The sequence below is a fragment of the Pistacia vera genome, unplaced genomic scaffold, assembly GCF_008641045.1.
Source record: "Pistacia vera cultivar Batoury unplaced genomic scaffold, PisVer_v2 Contig839, whole genome shotgun sequence".
NCBI lineage: Eukaryota > Viridiplantae > Streptophyta > Magnoliopsida > Sapindales > Anacardiaceae > Pistacia > Pistacia vera.
In genome coordinates, this window is record NW_022196711.1 from 356,575 (window position 1) to 374,658 (window position 18,084).

Sequence of the window (18,084 nt, forward strand, 5' to 3'; positions counted from 1 at the left end):
CCCTTAGGTTTACTAATTTAACTAATGACCCTAACATATAAAATGACAAAAACACCCCCACCACCTGCAGTGTCAGATTCCGGCCACCACCGCCGGAATCTGACCGAAAAATTTCGTTACGGCACAGACCGGTCGGATCTGTGCCGTAACACGTCGTTATGGCCTTTTCCGGCCAGATCCATGGTGGATCTGGCTGAAAAAGGCCAGATCTACGGTCTGTAATGGCCGTCGTTTTCGGTCAATGACGGCCAGATCTGGCCGGAAAAGGCCACAGCGGTGAACTTCCGGCCATTTCTGGTCGGAAGTTAGGCCGTTATACAGATTCCGGCTATCACCGACGGTGGTTGCCGGAATCTGACAAGTTGGGTTGATGGGGGTGTTTTTGTTAATTTTTAAACTTTTTTTTCAGGGTGTATTTAGTGAAATTAATAACCTTATGGGGTTTAAATGTAATTAAAAAAATAGGGTAATATTTCTGGAATAATGTGCCAAACATTATTTTGAGAATAAGATCCAGAATAGGGATAAAAATATTAAGCCAAACATGCAGAATATTATTTCCGCCTTCTTGTAACTATTATTTTATTTTATTTTATTATAATGTTAATTAATTTGGAGTTTGAAAATATTTTGAATTATTGTTTCAGTTTTTATTATTTTTGTTCTTGAATTTTATTATCTACTATTTAAATTTTTTTTTTTTTTTTAGAAGTGCATAAATAACTAATGCTCGCTTGGTTAGTTATTTAAAATAACATTTTATTCTGATTAGCATTTTTGAAAAATATGATAGGATTCTAAGAAATTTTTGATACATTCTGAAAATATTTTTTTAACCCTCTAGGTTTGTTAATTTAACTAAACATCCCCCATAATAAAAGTTTATAAATTGACAAAAACACCACCACCCACCCGTATTAGAGCTGGGCAAGGGACCGGTCCCTTGCGAGCCCAGGCCTGGCCCCGTTTGGGACTGGTCCCAAATGGGACCAGTCACTCATGGGCCTGGGACCGGTCCCAGGCCCATGAGAAAAACCAGGAAGGCCTGGTCGGGACTGGTCCCATGGGCTTTAGACAATTTTATTTTCCCCTCTCAATTTTTTTATATTTTGGGGGCAAAACAAAATTTTATAGGGGGTTTTTAGTATGTTTTAGGGGTAAAATTTATAAATTTTTTAGACCTGGAAGATTTTTTTTTTATAAATTTTATAAAATTTCATTTTAGCCATCGTAATTTATATCTATTTAAAATTAACAGGGGGTTTTATGTAATTTGGCAAGGGACTACATTAAAAAAATACAAATTTTTTTGGGCCCAGGCCGAGGCCTTGGAGGAGGGCCCTCCTCCTTAGGCCTAGTCCCGTTTTGGGACCAGGCCTCCTAAGTCCGGTCCTCTCAAGGACCGGTCCTAGGATCGGGCTTTAGAGCTAGGCTTTTGGGCCCGATCCCAAATGCCCATCTCTAACCCGTATATTACCGACAACTGGCCACCACCGCCGGAACGTAGTCAAAATCTGCCAGAATGGCACAAGATCAGCTGGATCTAGCCAATCGTGCACTGATCTGGCCTTTTTTGGTTAAGATACACCATGGATCTGGTTAGAAAATGCTAGATTCAATTGGTCGTGCGTCGTTACGGCGGCAACGATCGACGGTGGCTGTTGGTGGGTGATAGTGGCTTGGGTGGGTGTGGGTGCTTTTGTTAATTTTAAAACTTTTATTGAAAAGGGTAATTGTTAATGTTATGAGTTGAATGGAATATAATTGAATTTTGAAGAGAATCTTGAATATTAAAACAAATATGTATTTTGATAGAATTGAATAGGATAATAGGGTAGGATAGTGAAAAAAAAGGGAAACATATGGAGGGTAAATCTAACCTAATCAACTCAAATAGAATTAACCCATTAGATTGATTTGAGTTATTCAAGATCATTGATTCGTTGACTATTAGATTGATCTAACGGTGGTTACCATTTATCAATGGGAAAGTTTCTTCATAAGACAACCCAATAATAAGAAGACTTATGTCCGAAATTATTCTTGATCAAATTCCAAAACTTGGGTTCTAGTTCTAGTCTTCTAGATGATATTGGGTTAGCCCAAAACGGGCCCAATTGACCCATAACACCGCAAATAATAAAGGGTTTAAAGAGAACGAAAATAATAGAGCCACCAAAGATTGTGCACCGAATTTGTGTACCGAATGACGTAGCAAAATCTTGATCGTTTATTAATATTAACTAATAATGAATCAATGATCAGGGTTTTATGATGTCATTCGATATACAGATTCTGTGCGCAACCTTCAGTGGCTGTAGCATTACTCTTAAAGAGAAAGTTTTAGGTGTTTATAGCACCATTTTATATGAAAAAAAATTATTTCTTAAATTTCCATAAAATACCCAAAGATTTGACCCAGTGGAGGGAGCTCATTGGGCCTTGGTAATATTATAAGTTAAAAACTATCTCTACGTAATTAAATGGTTTAATAAAACCTCTTAAATATATTATTTAAGAGGTTTTAATTTTGAATTACTCTTCAGTTACTAATAAGAGTAGTCACTCGAACCCTTACTTAACTGATAGTTCTAAAGCCCAGATAGATCAATTGAGGTATGCGTAAGCTGACGCAAATGTCCTTATCATTACAAAAAAAAATTGTAGGTCAAGTCTTTACCAATTGTAACTATAATTTAAAAAAAAAAAAAAATTCCATAAAATAATTTTGTTTCTTTTTGTCCGAACATCCTAAAGAATCGATCTTTCTTGTATAATAGTGCATAAGCACAACCTTAACCTAAACTTTATTATTGATAATGAATTTTAATGGACAGAATTGTAACACATTAACACTTTCCTCAACAAAATCAAATTCAATCTTATATTTAATAAATTAAATTATTTATGATGTTCACAAGAAGACCTTGCTGGCCCTATATTGTTACCGGCCATTAAAGGTCAACCACCTTATCCTTGGGAAATCTCACTGAACAGTTAGCAGTCACGAGCCAATTTTTATCGTCTCTTGGATTATAATCCAACTTTCAAAGGCTTTTTACCCCGGTAATGTTACTGGAAGGGTAAGCTAAAAAAAAATACCTCATGTAAATGACTAATTTGCCCTCATTTTTTCATATTATGAAAGGACAAAATTTCCCAAAATTGGAAATGATGGTGAATGACTATTATACCCTCCTAACTAACTTGCTTGAATATGATTTGAAAGATAATTGGATTATTAATATGGAATATAATTTATGAAATAGTATTGAATAAAATTGTATACAAAACAATAATATTAGATATACAATTAGTAACCAATTAACATAATAATAAAAAAGTAAAAACGAATTTAACATAGCCTCTCAAGTTCGAATCATCTTGATTGTAAAAGAACAAGAGGAGGATCTAACACGATCTCTCGAATTCGAGCGTTTAATAAGAGTAGTCACTAAAACTCTTACTCGATTGGTAGTTCCAGGGTCTCAAAGATTAGTCGAGGTGTGCACAAACTGGCTCAAACACCCCCAATCATAAAACAAAGAAAATATATATATTTTTTCATTTGATATATCATTCTTGCAAGATGCACTCACCAAATACAAGCTATAACCAACGGGGCGATGAAGCCAAGATTTTGTTTCAACGGGGTAAAGAAAAAAAAATTACATATTAAAATTATTCATGAAAAGTTGATTTTTTAATTCATTAAAAGAAGAAAAATTAAAATATATTTGGGATTTAAGAAAAATAAAATAAAATAAAGGTGGTGATAATGTTGGGATTTCAAGCTACTTTGGTAAATAAAATAAATGGGTGCTAATGTTACAACATATAGTAGAAGGGTACAAATTAAAAATTTCCATGCCCCCACTCACCCCTTAGTGGCTCTGTCTCTGCGGCCATCTTAGTTTAATAATTTTTAATCATTACGAAATTACTTCTTTACTATTTGAATGTTAGTTAAAATTTGACAGCATGGCGATGAGGGTGATTTTTAGTACTTTTAGAAATTTGAAGGGTAGTTTGTGCAAATAATCTCCGAAGTTCCATTCCCATTTTTAATTTTTTAAAACATTCGGGGTACGAAGTAAAAATAACTCCAACTTGATTCTGACTCTGACTGACAAATCTCTGCGGAGTTTCTGACCGACCACGTGTCAAAAACAAACAATTCTAACCATGCAAAGATCTGTGCATTATTTTTGAACAGTAGTTTTTGGCCCAAGTCTCGAAGCACAATCAGCATGCACTACTGAACCCTCCGGTCATCGGCCACCCACGTGGCCCCACTTCTCTCATCCCCACCTTCCCTTTTGTCCAATCCTCCGTTACCTTTTAGCTTTTACAACTGACCTCTGTTTTTAAAACCGGACCGGTCGGTCCGGGACCTGACAGTTTCTCCGATCCGGTTCTGGTCTTAGGGGGGTTTTGTAATATTTAAAAAATTATATGGGTTAATTGAATTTTATAAGGGTATTTTGGAGATATTTTAAAATTTTAGGGATTAATTAGTAATTTTCTTGGGACATTTTTTAAAATAAAAAAAATTATAGACTAATCGAAACTTTTTAGGAGAATTTTTGTAATATATTAAAATTTAAGAGATTAATATGTAATTTTTTTAAAATAAAATTGTTGCTGACGTCATCGATCCAACTGATTTGATTGGTTGACCCGTAACCTAGGCAACAAAACAGGTTGCCCTCCGATCCAGGTTTTAAAACAATGCAAGTGACAACACTAATTCAATTCATACACTATTACTTCATATACAATAATTCCATTCCGTTTCAATCAATCTAATATTTGTATACCTACACACGACTTTCATTTTAAATTATATTATTTTGTTTAAGCTATCTATAATATTTAAAATAAATTATTTTATTTTTATTGGGAGAAGCTCAATTATTCAATAAGCTTTTTTAAGTTTCTTTTAAGTGTTAAAAATATCAATATACTAAATTATAAATTGAGCTTATTTTAAGTGTTAAAAATATCAATACTAAAGTTTTATTATGATAAATTTTACTTTAGTTTTAATAAACTCTTAGTTCATAAGCTATAATCAAAGAAACTATAATCGACTTGTTATGAGACAATCAACTTAAGAACAAATCCAAAGTCAACCCTACTCTAAGCCGATCAATGTGAAAATGAACTGTTAGTCGACTTTGCTATGAGTCAATCAACGTGAGAAACGTTACTTGATAGTTATTAGGAATCCTGTATGAGAGACTAAGGTTGCATAGCTATAACTTTAAATCCAATAAATTGTTTATTCAACATGTGGGTTTAAGACTAAGGTTGCATAGCTATAACTTTAAATCCAATAAATTGTTTATTCAACATGTGGATTTAATCGAGAATCCATTGTTTAGCATAATAACTAATAATTATCGGATGGTTGAGTGGTCAATTAGAACTCTTAAATGTATTATTCAAGATGTTTTAAGTTCGATTCATCTCAACTCGACTACTAATAGGGGCGGTTATTGGAGTTCTTACCCGATCGATAGTCTAAGATTCCAGGAGATTAGTTGAAGTAAATGCAAGCTAGTTTGAGCATCCCCATTCATTAAAAAAAAAAAAAAATCCTCTATTAAATAATAATTCAAGAACACTAATTGAATCAAGCCATGTGCATAAAATTTGATCAATTTTAACTTCATCTAAAAAATAGAATGAAACCTAACCCAAAATATAAAAGTGATTGTAACATGTGAATCAAATTGTATCCACCTTCAATTAAAATATCCCCACCAAACCTAACCCAAACATAAGACAACCCGCATCATGCCAATAGAGTCCACACCTTTGGCACCGCTTACTCAGCAGCGCCAGTGCCAGACTGCCAGCTTTATTTATACGGACGTTTTTTAGACACCCCTGAGGTTTAGAAAAACTTTAAAGGAGGACCCATAGATCATAATGAACATTTATACCCTTGTAATTGAAGAATGTATGCAAAAATTGCGTATTATAAGGATAAATATACGAAACTATAATAGTTTTTAGTTTTCCAAATGTCTTATCAAATATTAGTTTAATATTTTTAAATTATTTAATATATTAATATTTCATTCATATGACAAATCTTAGATTTCAACTTCGTTTTATGGAAAGGAAAGATATTAATGTTATATTAATCATTGTATCCAAACTCTATAGAGAATTAACTCATTATAAGGTGAAATTGTTTTATTCCAACTACTTTAGGTGAACAATGATTCAATAGAGACTCTTCGGTATATTACTCAAGAGATCTTGAGTTCGGGTCTCTCCTCGATTACTAATAGGGATAGTTAGACCTGAGTATTTAGGACCCGGGCCTAAAAACGATCCTAAGAGGGATTGGTTCTAGAAGGTCTAATCCCAAACTAGGACCAGCCCATGGAGTAGGGACCGATCCCTAGATCGGCCCAAACCCCTTTGCCTTTTTTCCAAAAGCCCTGAAAAAATATCCAAAAACCCCTGTAAAATTTGAAATTAATTAAATTTACCAATCCCCCCTCTAAAATTACATAAACGCCCTTATATAATTTTATGTGGCCCCTTAAATATAAAAAAGCTGGGGGGGGGGGGGGGGGGGGGGGGGGGGGGGGGGGGGGGGGGGGAGAAATAAATAAATTTTCCAAGCCATTGACCGGCCTGGACCTTGAAATTTCTTATGAGCCTGGGATCGGTCATAAGCCCATGAGTGACTGGTCCCAATAAGGCCTAGACTTAGATTCAATTGGGCTAATCCTTGCTTAGGTCTAAGGGTAGTCATTGGAGCTCTTATCCTTAATAGTTTTAGATCTCAAAAGATTATTGAGTACGTGTAAGCTGACCGAGAGTGCCGAGTTGCTGTAACAAAAATTAAAAATATTTAGGGTTTAATGAATAAAATTTAGGGGTTAAAAAATTGATAAAGTTGAATAATTTGTGAGTTTTTGGTATTTACTGTTTACTTTTTTGGGAATATAAAGTAGTATTCCCAATTGACAACCAACGAGCCTATGAGTCTCCTTATTTTTCACTAAACCTTAGGGGTAAAATAAAATTGTATGTTACATATTCTGCCTGTCACCCTCTACCAAACCCGTTCATGTACAGATTTTGACCGGCTTGTCCGGTTAGTAACGGGCCCCACATGAAACTAAATTAATATTATAAAAAATTTACACACTATAAACTCTCGAGTGAGCTTGTTTCATTCACTTTCTCTGAATCCAGGAAGTAGCGTAAGCGATTCTTGCGGTTAGTTAATCTGAAAATTAATCTTATTGTGAAACAAGAACCATGGAATGTCTTTTTTTTCTTTGAATTTTTTGGAATAAAAAAATGTTGCTTTTCTTCCATGCATGTTGGTCTCTCTTATTCTCTGTGTGTTTGGTTAACGAGAAAATGAAGCAGTAATGGCCGGATTGAAATTCAGGTGGTTATAGAATGGAGAAAATATAATTACAAAAAAATAATAAAAAGAAAGATGGATATCTCTGTATGGTAGCTGAGATCGAAGAATGCGATTTCTCCAAGTGTTAGAGAGGCCGAGGACTTGAATATGGACAGAGAGAGACAGATCGTTCGATGAGAGGTCGCTTAGTATTATCCATTGGATTCTCGCCGCGTCTGTTCCCGAGAGTTGCGGATAAACAGTTCGGACGGTTTCGGATATTCTGGACGGTGCGTTTTCGCCCGGAGCGGTCGGGTTTCAACACGCCGAGATCGCTGTTCGGGTTCGAACCGCACCCGATGGTTGGAGAAGCTTGGGATGCTTTGAGGGCGTTCCTTGGTTTATTTTCGTGGTAAACCTGTGACCATTGCTGCATTGGATAATTCTGAAGAAGAACTTACTATGATCAGGTAAATTAACATTAGCATTTGTGTATGCACTTAAAATGGTTAATTTAACTTGCTATGTTAGTTTTATCAGTATTTTTGCTTGTCTGTTAGATTCTGGATCCGTTTTATGATATGAACTTATTTGATGTTCCCTTATTTGGAAACGAAGTCTCCATGAAATTTATGGACGAATTTACCCTTCAATAATACAAAAGATAAACTGTGAAAGGAGAAGGCTCTTAGTAGAAACGAGAAGTCCGGACTTTCGAGTTATCTCCTGAAGAATGCACCCATTTTCTTATATTGATTATTGAGCTGAACTTAAGTGTGTGTAGATTTATTGTTGGACTTCAGGAAATGTTGGTTGATTAGGAGGATGGTATGAATTGAACTTATTGGTTTTTGTACAGGTGTTTGTTAGAGACTTTGTCCCCATGCGTTACTGTTTTTGATGAATGGGGAACCTGAGATAGTGAAGACTTTATTTGAAGACTCTTCGCCTGCAATCATGGGAGAAGAAGATTGATCGATTTCAGCTTGGGGAAGGGGTTATGCCCGCTAGTTTTAAAGTGCTTCATGATCCGGTCAGAACTCTGAAACTTTAATACGGATTTTGGTGAGAGTGCAATAGGAAGGGTGGCTCCGGTTGATTCTGGTTTTCTGGTGGATCATATTACTTCGGGCATACACAATCCACAGGAGACAGTTCATTAGCTGAGATGCCTGAATCCAGAAGGGTATGCGCCTAATTCTGAGTTTATGTCTTTCAGAGGGGTTTGACACATTCCCCACTCTTCTATGTGCTGATGGATGCTGCTGATTGATCGGAGAAGGGTGAGTTCTCACAATGTAGTATTTGTTGCATGGTGTCAGTCATAATTTATCATCATTGCCGTTGGTAAAATGTGATTTTTCTTCATTTTACTGTGTAGACTTCATTTTACACAAATTCACTACATGATTCATCCGTGAGGATGTGAATAAATTGTATAGCACATTCCAGTAATTCACATTGATGGCATGCTTGTGTTTATTAATCTCAGTTGAGCAGTCCATTTTTACATTGTTCTAAGAAATGCATTTAACTTTGTCATGTACCTTTGGTGATTGCACTCGCTGAAGTTGCTTTCGAAATGATATGTGGTGTATTTTTTCTTATTGTTTCATCCTGCTTGTCTCAGCATAACCTTCTATGCTTTCAGGGTTTTATGGGTACCCCTTGAGATACAAGCACTTTTCTTCATGGCTTTAAGATGTGCTCTGTTTCTACTTAAGCAAGATGCTGAAGGGAAGGATTTGTGGAACAATAGTTAACGTCTTCATGCGTTAAGCTATCACATGAGAAGCTACTTTTGCTAGACTTGAAGCACTCAATGATATATATGTATAAAACAGAGGAGTATTCTCACAAGCAGCAACATTTTAATGTAATCCCAGATTCTCTTCCCGAATGGGTTTTTGATTTCATGCCTCTGAAAGGTGGCTACTTATAGGCAATGTTATCCCCAAAATGGATTTCCGTTGGTTTGGCTTGGGCAATTGCATTGCAATTCTTTCATCATTGGCAACTGAAGAAGTCAAATGCTATTATGGTATTATAGAATCACGCTGGGAAGAGTTGGTTGAGAAATGCCTCTAAAGGTTTGCTATCCAGCCATAGAGAGCCATGAATGGAGAATTGTGACGGATGTGATCCAAAAAACACAAGTGGAGTTACCAATGGGGGATCTTGGCCAGGTATCTTCTCTACTTTGTGTTATTATCCTCTTCACAAATTCATTTGTGCAACAAATTATATTTCCTTAAAACTGACCTTGAAGGAGGACAGAAAAGGAAATATGTCTTTGTCTAAATCATGTCATTGATTTTTATTTCTCAGCATACCTGCTTATTATTTCATTTTCAGCATCATATTCCTTGAATCGCTTTGATGATAAGATAATTTCAAGTTCATATGTTTCATTATAGTATTTGATTTCATTCCGAGATGTTCACTTGTGTGTTAATCCATTTTGGCTTTCTATGCAATTGGTACAGTGCTTTTATGGCTTCTCACTGCCGCATGCATCAAGACTGGACGCCCCCAATTGCAGACGTGCCATTGAGATCGCTGAAACCCTGCTGAAAGACAACTGGCCTGAATACTACGATGGGAAGGTCGGACGATTCTTGGGAAGCAGCACGTAGTTCCAGACTTGGTCATCGCCGGCTACCTGGTGGCAAAATGATGTTGGAAGATCCATCTCATCTGGAATGATATCACTTGAGGAAGACAAACAACTGAAGCCCCCCTTGAGAAGGTCAAGTTCATGGACTTTCTGATGTGTTTCCAGCTCCCTTTCTGTCCCTCAGCAGTCCATTTTAGCTTTTCCGACATTGGATTCTTGATGGTGAGTACAAAGAGAGAGATTGATGATGAATCTTGCTACCTTTAGTTTCATGTTTCCTGTAGAAGGTGTGCTTTAGCATACAACATGTATCATGTCTTTTCTTTTTCCCCCTCAAATTTTGCAATAATATGTTAAACTTTTCTTCCCCATTCCTTAGTTTTCCCTTCGCTCCCAAATTAAAAATAGTTTTTGCTTTACAATAAGAAAATGTTTTTCAAGACAAAAGCACAAACTCAATTATATATTCATAACACAGAGATTCCTAGGTAAAGTTTTTGATTGATGTGAAAACAAAGGCAGATGGTCCAGGTTGGGCTTGTGTTTTGGAAACAAACTGAAAGTAGAAACGAAGAGATTTGTCTTTTGTTTTCTTTATTTGAAGCCCAAGTCTTTTCCCATATAGATATGTTGTACGCAGGTTATGGTCATAAGTGAGTGTTACATTTTCACCCTTGAGGTTGGTGCAAATACTAGTTTGCCTCTAATTTTTGGAAACTAACTCGACACTCTCAATAAAGTTCCTGTTAATTATATTATATTATATGTAATGGTATGCGATGTGACTTCCATAATATATTTTCTAGTTCATCTTTTTCCCATTTATGTGATGTGACTTCCACATACTGCTTTCTCTTAATTTAATTAATATTCCTATTTTGATTGTGCACTAACTGACCCCCACCGTACTAATCCACTACTAGCTGACGTGGGAAATGTCATCTCTCTTAATTGCCGCTCCCCTAAAAACTAAAAAAAAAAAAAAAAAAAAATTCAAAATTTTAATTCTCTCCTAAATGAATAAAAAATCTCCGAAAGTAGAAACATAAACCCGCCAGCCATGTATCTTCTACCACCACCAACGTCCAGCCTCTACCACCACCAGCGTCCCGTTGTCTTCCACTAGCCTGGCCGCCGTTGTTCACCACCAGCGTTGACCACCATCTTCCGCTAGCACTCTTCATTTTCATTTGCTGAATTTATAAAAAATTGCTCCCAAATTAGAAACCCATAAGATTGAACGATCTTTTGCTTCATGGTATTATTTTTATAGTTTTAAAGCATCGTCTAAGAACAATATAGGAACTCAAGAGTCATGATAAAATGATATAAATAAAATGTTGTACTTGTTACCATGCGTTGCTTATGTTGTGGTTTGACAATTGCTAGACTATTTCATTGCAAAATAGTTTTTTTGTCTATTTGTTTCTTTTTATTGCAGGTTATGTTTTTTTAAAGTATGAGACAAAAGAACAAGCCTTTAGGTTATGTTTTTTTAAAGTATGAGACAAAAGAACAAGCCTTTATGCCTCGTGATTGAGATTTTATCTCAAAAAATTGACCTCTTGATTGCCTATTGCTAGCATTATTTTCTGCATTGTTCATGTTCAGGTATACATTTTTCACTTTCCTTATTGCATAATTTTATTAATGAATTAATATTGATTCCTTTTGAATTTATTTACATAATTGATGTACCTTTACGATGTATATAGATTATTGGTAATGTATATATTGTTGAAATGACCCTCTTTCATCGTGCAAGTTGGTTCAGCAGACCATCGCATCCAAAAACGAAAAGCTTTTTTGAACTTGGTCTTGGTGTTGCATCAAAGTATCAAAGATGGAAGAGTGTAGTAAAAAAAATCCAGACAACTCTTCTTCTCATTTCAATGTTGTGGAGGTAATATTTTGTTTGTAATCTCTTTTTATTCACTAATATGATTTTAAATTTTTTATGGTATTGTTTCTATCCTTTTTGTTGTATTATTATATTTTAATTATGGCTATTATATTATCAATAAATTAGGATAATCATTTTGAAGAAATAGAAGATACAAGAAGTGCAGAAGAGGAATGAGAGCCTAATGTCACGACCCGCTTGCTTTTGCAATTCTTTCATCATTGGCAACTGAAGAACAGTCAAATGCTATTATGGATCTTATAGATCACGCTGGGAAGAGTTGGTTGAGAAATGCCTCTAAAGGTTTGCTATCCAGCCATAGAGAGCCATGAATGGAGAATTGTGACGGGATGTGATCCAAAAAACACAAGATGGTTACCACAATGGGGATCTTGGCCAGGTATCTTCTCTACTTTGTGTTATATATCCCTTTCACAATTCATTTGTGCAAACAAATTATATTTCCTTAAACTGACCTTGAAGGAGGTACAGAAAAGGAAATATGTCTTTGTCTAAATCAGTGTCATTGATTTTTATTTCTCAGCATACCTGCTTATTATTTCATTTTCAGCATCATATTCCTTGAATCGCTTTGATGAAAGATAATTTCAAGTTCATATGTTTCAGTATAGTATTTGATTTCATTCCGAGATGTTCCTTTGTGATTATCCATTTTGGCTTTCTATGGCAATTGGTACATTGCTTTATGGCTTCTCACTGCGCATGCATCAATGACGCCCCCAATTGCAAGACGTGCCATTGAGATCGCTGAAACCAGGCTGCTGAAAGACAACTGGCCTGAATACACGATGGGAAGTCGGACGATTCATTGGGAAGCAGGCACGTATTCCGACTTGGTCAATCGCCGCTACCTGGTGGCAAAAATGATGTTGGAAGATCCATCTCATCTGGATGATATCCTTGAGGAAGCAAACAACTGAAGCCCCCCTGAGAAGGTCAAGTTCATGGACTTTCTGATGTGTTTCCAGCTCCCTTTCTGTCCCTCAGCAGTCCATTTTAGCTTTTCCACATTGGATTCTTGAGTGAGTACAAAGAGAGAGATTGATGATGAATCTTGCTACCTTTAGTTTCATGTTTCCGTAGAAGGTGTTCTTAGCATACAACATGTCCATGTCTTTCTTTTTCCCCTCAAATTTTGCAATAATATGTTAAACTTTTTCCCCATTCCTTAGTTTTCCCTTGCTTCCCAAATTAAAAATAGGTTTTTGCTTTACAAAGAAAAATGTTTTTCAAGACAAAACACCAAACTCAATTATAATCATAACAACAGAGATTCCTAGTAAAGTTTTTGATTGATGTGAAACAAAGGCAGAGTGGTCCAGGTTGGCTTGTGTTTTGGAAACAAACTGAAAGTAGAAACGAAAGAGATTTGTCTTTTGTTTTCTTTATGTTGAAGCCCAAGTCTTTTCCATATAGATTATGTACGCAGGTTATGGTCATAAGGGAGTGAATTACATTTTCACCCTTGAGGTTTGGTGCAAACATAGTTTGCCTCTAATTTTTGGAAACTAACTCGACACTCTCAATAAAGTTCCTGTTAATTAATTTATTATCTGCCTGTCACCCTCTACCAAACCCGTTCATGTACAGATTTTGACCGGCTTGTCCGGTTAGTAACGGGCCCCACATGAAACTAAATTAATATTATAAAAAATTTCACACACTATAAACTCTCGAGTGAGCTTGTTTCATTCATTTTCTGAATCCAAGGAAGTAGCGCAAGCGATTCTTGCGGTTAGTTAATCTGAATATTCATCTTAATTGTGAAACAAGAACCAATGGAATTGTCTTTTTTTTTCTTTGAATTTTTTGGAATAAAAAAATGTTGCTTTGCTTCCATGCATGTTGGTCTCTCTTATTCTCTGTGTGTTTGGTTAACGAGAAAATGAAGCAGTAATGGCCGGAATTTGAAATTGCAGGTGGTTATAGAATGGAGAAAATATAAATTACGAAAAAAAATAATAAAAAGAAAGAAATGGATAATCTCTGTATGGTAGCTGAGATCGAAGAATGCGATTTCTCCAAGGTGTTAGAGAGGCCGAGGACTTTGAATATGGACAGAGAGAGACAGAAATCGTTCGATGAGAGGTCGCTTAGTGAATTATCCATTGGATTCTCGCCGCGTCTGTTCCCGAGAGTTGCGGATAATACAGTTCGGACGGTTTCGGATATTCTGGACGGTGCGTTTTCGCCCGGGAGGCGGTCGGGTTTCAACACGCCGAGATCGCTGTTCGGGTTCGAACCGCACCCGATGGTTGGAGAAGCTTGGGATGCTTTGAGGCGTTCCTTGGTTTATTTTCGTGGTAAACCTGTGGGGACCATTGCTGCATTGGATAATTCTGAAGAAGAACTTAACTATGATCAGGTAAATTAACATTAGCATTTGTTTATGCACTTAAAATGGTTAATTTAACTTGCTGATGTATAGTTTTATCAGTATTTTTGCTTGTCTGTTAGATTCTGGATCCGTTTTATGATATGAACTTATTTGATGTTCCCTTATTTGGAAGACGAAGTCTCCTATGAAATTTATGGACGAATTTACCCTTCAATAATACAAAAGATAAACTGTGAAAGGAGAAGGCTCTTAGTAGAAACAGAGAAGTCCGGACTTTCGAGTTTATCTCCTGAAGAATGCACCCATTTTCTTATATTGATTATTGAGCTGAAACTTAAGTTGTGTGTAGATTTATTGTTGGACTTCAGGAAATGTGTGGTTGATTAGGAGGATGGTATGAATTTGAACTTATTGGTTTGTGTACAGGTGTTTGTTAGAGACTTTGTCCCCAGTGCGTTAGCTTTTTTGATGAATGGGGAACCTGAGATAGTGAAGAACTTTATTTTGAAGACTCTTCGCCTGCAATCATGGGAGAAGAAGATTGATCGATTTCAGCTTGGGGAAGGGGTTATGCCCGCTAGTTTTAAAGTGCTTCATGATCCGGTCAGGAACTCTGAAACTTTAATAGCGGATTTTGGTGAGAGTGCAATAGGAAGGGTGGCTCCGGTTGATTCTGGTTTCTGGTGGATCATATTACTTCGGGCATACACAAAGTCCACAGGAGACAGTTCATTAGCTGAGATGCCTGAATGCCAGAAGGGTATGCGCCTAATTCTGAGTTTATGTCTTTCAGAGGGGTTTGACACATTCCCCACTCTTCTATGTGCTGATGGATGCTGCATGATTGATCGGAGAATGGTGAGTTCTCACAATGTAGTATTTGTTGCATGGTGTCAGTCATAATTTATCATCTATTAGCCGTTGGTAAAATGTGATTTTTTCTTCATTTTACTGTGTAGGACTTCATTTTACAAGCAAATTCACATACATTGATTCATCCACTGAGGATGTGAAATAAATTGTATAGCACATTCCAGTAATTCACATTGATGGCATGCTTGTGTTTTATAATCTCAGTTGTAGCAGTCCATTTTTACATTGTTCTTAAGAAATGCATTTAACTTTGTCATGTACCGTTTGGTGATTGCACTCGCTGAAGTTGGCTTTCGAAATGATATGTGGTGTATTTTTTCTTTATTGTTTCATCCTGCTTGTCTCAGCTATAACCTTCTATGCTTTCAGGGTGTTTATGGGTACCCCATTGAGATACAAGCACTTTTCTTCATGGCTTTAAGATGTGCTCTGGTTCTGCTTAAGCAAGATGCTGAAGGGAAGGAGTTTGTGGAACGAATAGTTAAACGTCTTCATGCGTTAAGCTATCACATGAGAAGCTACTTTTGGCTAGACTTGAAGCAGCTCAATGATATATATAGATATAAAACAGAGGAGTATTCTCACACAGCAGTCAACAAGTTTAATGTAATCCCAGATTCTCTTCCCGAATGGGTTTTTGATTTCATGCCTCTGAAAGGTGGCTACTTTATAGGCAATGTTAGTCCTGCAAAAATGGATTTCCGTTGGTTTGGCTTGGGCAATTGCATTGCAATTCTTTCATCATTGGCAACTGAAGAGCAGTCAAATGCTATTATGGATCTTATAGAATCACGCTGGGAAGAATTGGTTGGAGAAATGCCTCTAAAGGTTTGCTATCCAGCCATAGAAAGCCATGAATGGAGAATTGTGACGGGATGTGATCCAAAAAACACAAGATGGAGTTACCATAATGGGGGATCTTGGCCAGGTATCTTCTCTACTTTTGTGTTATATATCCTCTTTCACAAATTCATTTGTGCAAACAAATTATATTTCCTATAAAACTGACCTTGAAGGAGGTACAGAAAAGGAAATATGTCTTTGTCTAAATCAGTTGTCATTGATTTTTATTTCTTCAGCATACCTGCTTATTACTTTCATTTTCAGCATCATATTCCTTGAATTGCTTTGATGATAAGATAATTTCAAGTTCATATGTTTCAGTATAGTATTTGATTTCATTCCGAGATGTTCACTTTGTGATTAATCCATTTTGGCTTTCTATGGCAATTGGTACAGTGCTTTTATGGCTTCTCACTGCTGCATGCATCAAGACTGGACGCCCCCAAATTGCAAGACGTGCCATTGAGATCGCTGAAACCAGGCTGCTGAAAGACAACTGGCCTGAATACTATGACGGGAAGGTCGGACGATTCATTGGGAAGCAGGCACGTAAGTTCCAGACTTGGTCAATCGCCGGCTACCTGGTGGCAAAAATGATGTTGGAAGATCCATCTCATCTGGGAATGATATCACTTGAGGAAGACAAACAACTGAAGCCCCCCTTGAGAAGGTCAAGTTCATGGACTTTCTGATGTGTTTCCAGCTCCCTTTCTGTCCCTCAGCAGTCCATTTTAGCTTTTCCGACATTGGATTCTTGATGGTGAGTACAAAGAGAGAGATTGATGATGAATCTTGCTACCTTTAGTTTCATGTTTCCTGTAGAAGGTGTGCTTTAGCATACAACATGTATCATGTCTTTTCTTTTTCCCCTCAAATTTTGCAATAATATGTTAAACTTTTCTTCCCCATTCCTTAGTTTTCCCTTGCTTCCCAAATTAAAAATAGGTTTTTGCTTTACAATAAGAAAAATGTTTTTCAAGACAAAAGCACCAAACTCAATTATATATTCATAACAACAGAGATTCCTAGGTAAAGTTTTTGATTGATGTGAAAACAAAGGCAGAGTGGTCCAGGTTGGGCTTGTGTTTTGGAAACAAACTGAAAGTAGAAACGAAAGAGATTTGTCTTTTGTTTTCTTTATGTTGAAGCCCAAGTCTTTTCCCATATAGATGATGTATGTTACGCAGGTTATGGTCATAAGTGAGTGAATTACATTTTCACCCTTGAGGTTTGGTGCAAATACATAGTTTGCCTCTAATTTTTGGAAACTAACTCGACACTCTCAATAAAGTTCCTGTTAATTATATTATATTATATGTAATGGTATGCGATGTGACTTCCATAATATATTTTCTAGTTCATCTTTTTCCCATTTATGTGATGTGACTTCCACATACTGCTTTCTCTTAATTTAATTAATATTCCTATTTTGATTGTGCACTAACTGACCCCCACCGTACTAATCCACTACTAGCTGACGTGGGAAATGTCATCTCTCTTAATTGCCACATCAGCTCCCTCCAAAAAGTTAAAAAAAAAAAAATTTCAAAATTTTAATTCTCTCCAAAATTAATAAAAAATCTCTGAAAGTAGAAACATAAACCCACCAGCCGTGTATCCTCTACCACCACCAGCTTCTCGTCGTCTTCCACTAGCCTGGCCACCGTCGTCCACCACCAGCACCGACCACCATCTTCCACCAGCACTCTTCATTTTCATTTGCTGAATTTATAAAAAATTGCTCCCAAATTAGAAACCATGGCTCCGTTTGGTTCATTATTCTGATAGTTTTTAGAATAATTTTTTGAAAAAAGTTAAATTGAGCGGGTATTACGATGTAAGATTTGAAAACTAATAAAAATATCCTCTATGTTTGTTTATTTACTAAACACCCCTATAATAAAATATTAAAAGTTAACAAAAATACTCTCAACCCACCCATTAAATACGAACAGCCGGCCACCACCGCCGGAGGGTGGCCGAAGTGTTTTTGCAATTTCTAAAAAAAAAATTTGGGGCTGTTTAATTAAATTAACAAATTTAGGAGGTTTAAAAGAAATTGAAAAATATAGAATAATATTTTGGGAATAATGACATTTTACTGT

General features: G+C 36.2%; 1 protein-coding gene and 2 pseudogenes across 2 annotated transcripts; all 3 read left to right on the top strand.

Annotated features, from left to right (window-relative positions):
* The first annotated feature begins 7,188 nt into the window (after positions 1 to 7,188).
* On the top strand, positions 7,189 to 16,887 carry LOC116118168 (probable alkaline/neutral invertase B). Of its 2 annotated transcripts, none has more exons than XM_031404132.1 (5): positions 7,189 to 7,248; positions 13,845 to 14,290; positions 14,690 to 15,121; positions 15,506 to 16,064; positions 16,376 to 16,887. In XM_031404132.1, exons 2-5 carry the CDS (start codon positions 13,901 to 13,903, stop codon positions 16,669 to 16,671), a joined length of 1,677 nt encoding a protein of 558 aa, XP_031259992.1. In that variant the 5' UTR covers positions 7,189 to 7,248; positions 13,845 to 13,900; the 3' UTR covers positions 16,672 to 16,887. The 2 variants fall into 2 exon arrangements, with proteins under 2 accessions (XP_031259992.1, XP_031259993.1); XM_031404133.1 differs by lacking the exon at positions 7,189 to 7,248 and adding an exon at positions 13,647 to 13,659.
* LOC116118210 lies at positions 7,579 to 10,327 on the top strand (annotated as a pseudogene).
* Positions 12,099 to 12,882, top strand: LOC116118211 (annotated as a pseudogene).
* Positions 16,888 to 18,084: the final 1,197 nt, after the last annotated feature.

Bases quoted from the DNA above. Each gene is read 5' to 3' on its own strand.
- LOC116118168 (XM_031404132.1), top strand. From the start codon at position 13,901: ATGGATAATCTCTGTATGGTAGCTGAGATCGAAGAATGCGATTTCTCC. The intron at 15,122-15,505 runs GTGAGTTCTCAC...CTATGCTTTCAG, and splicing joins GCATGATTGATCGGAGAATG to GGTGTTTATGGGTACCCCAT. The intron at 16,065-16,375 runs GTATCTTCTCTA...CAATTGGTACAG, and splicing joins TAATGGGGGATCTTGGCCAG to TGCTTTTATGGCTTCTCACT.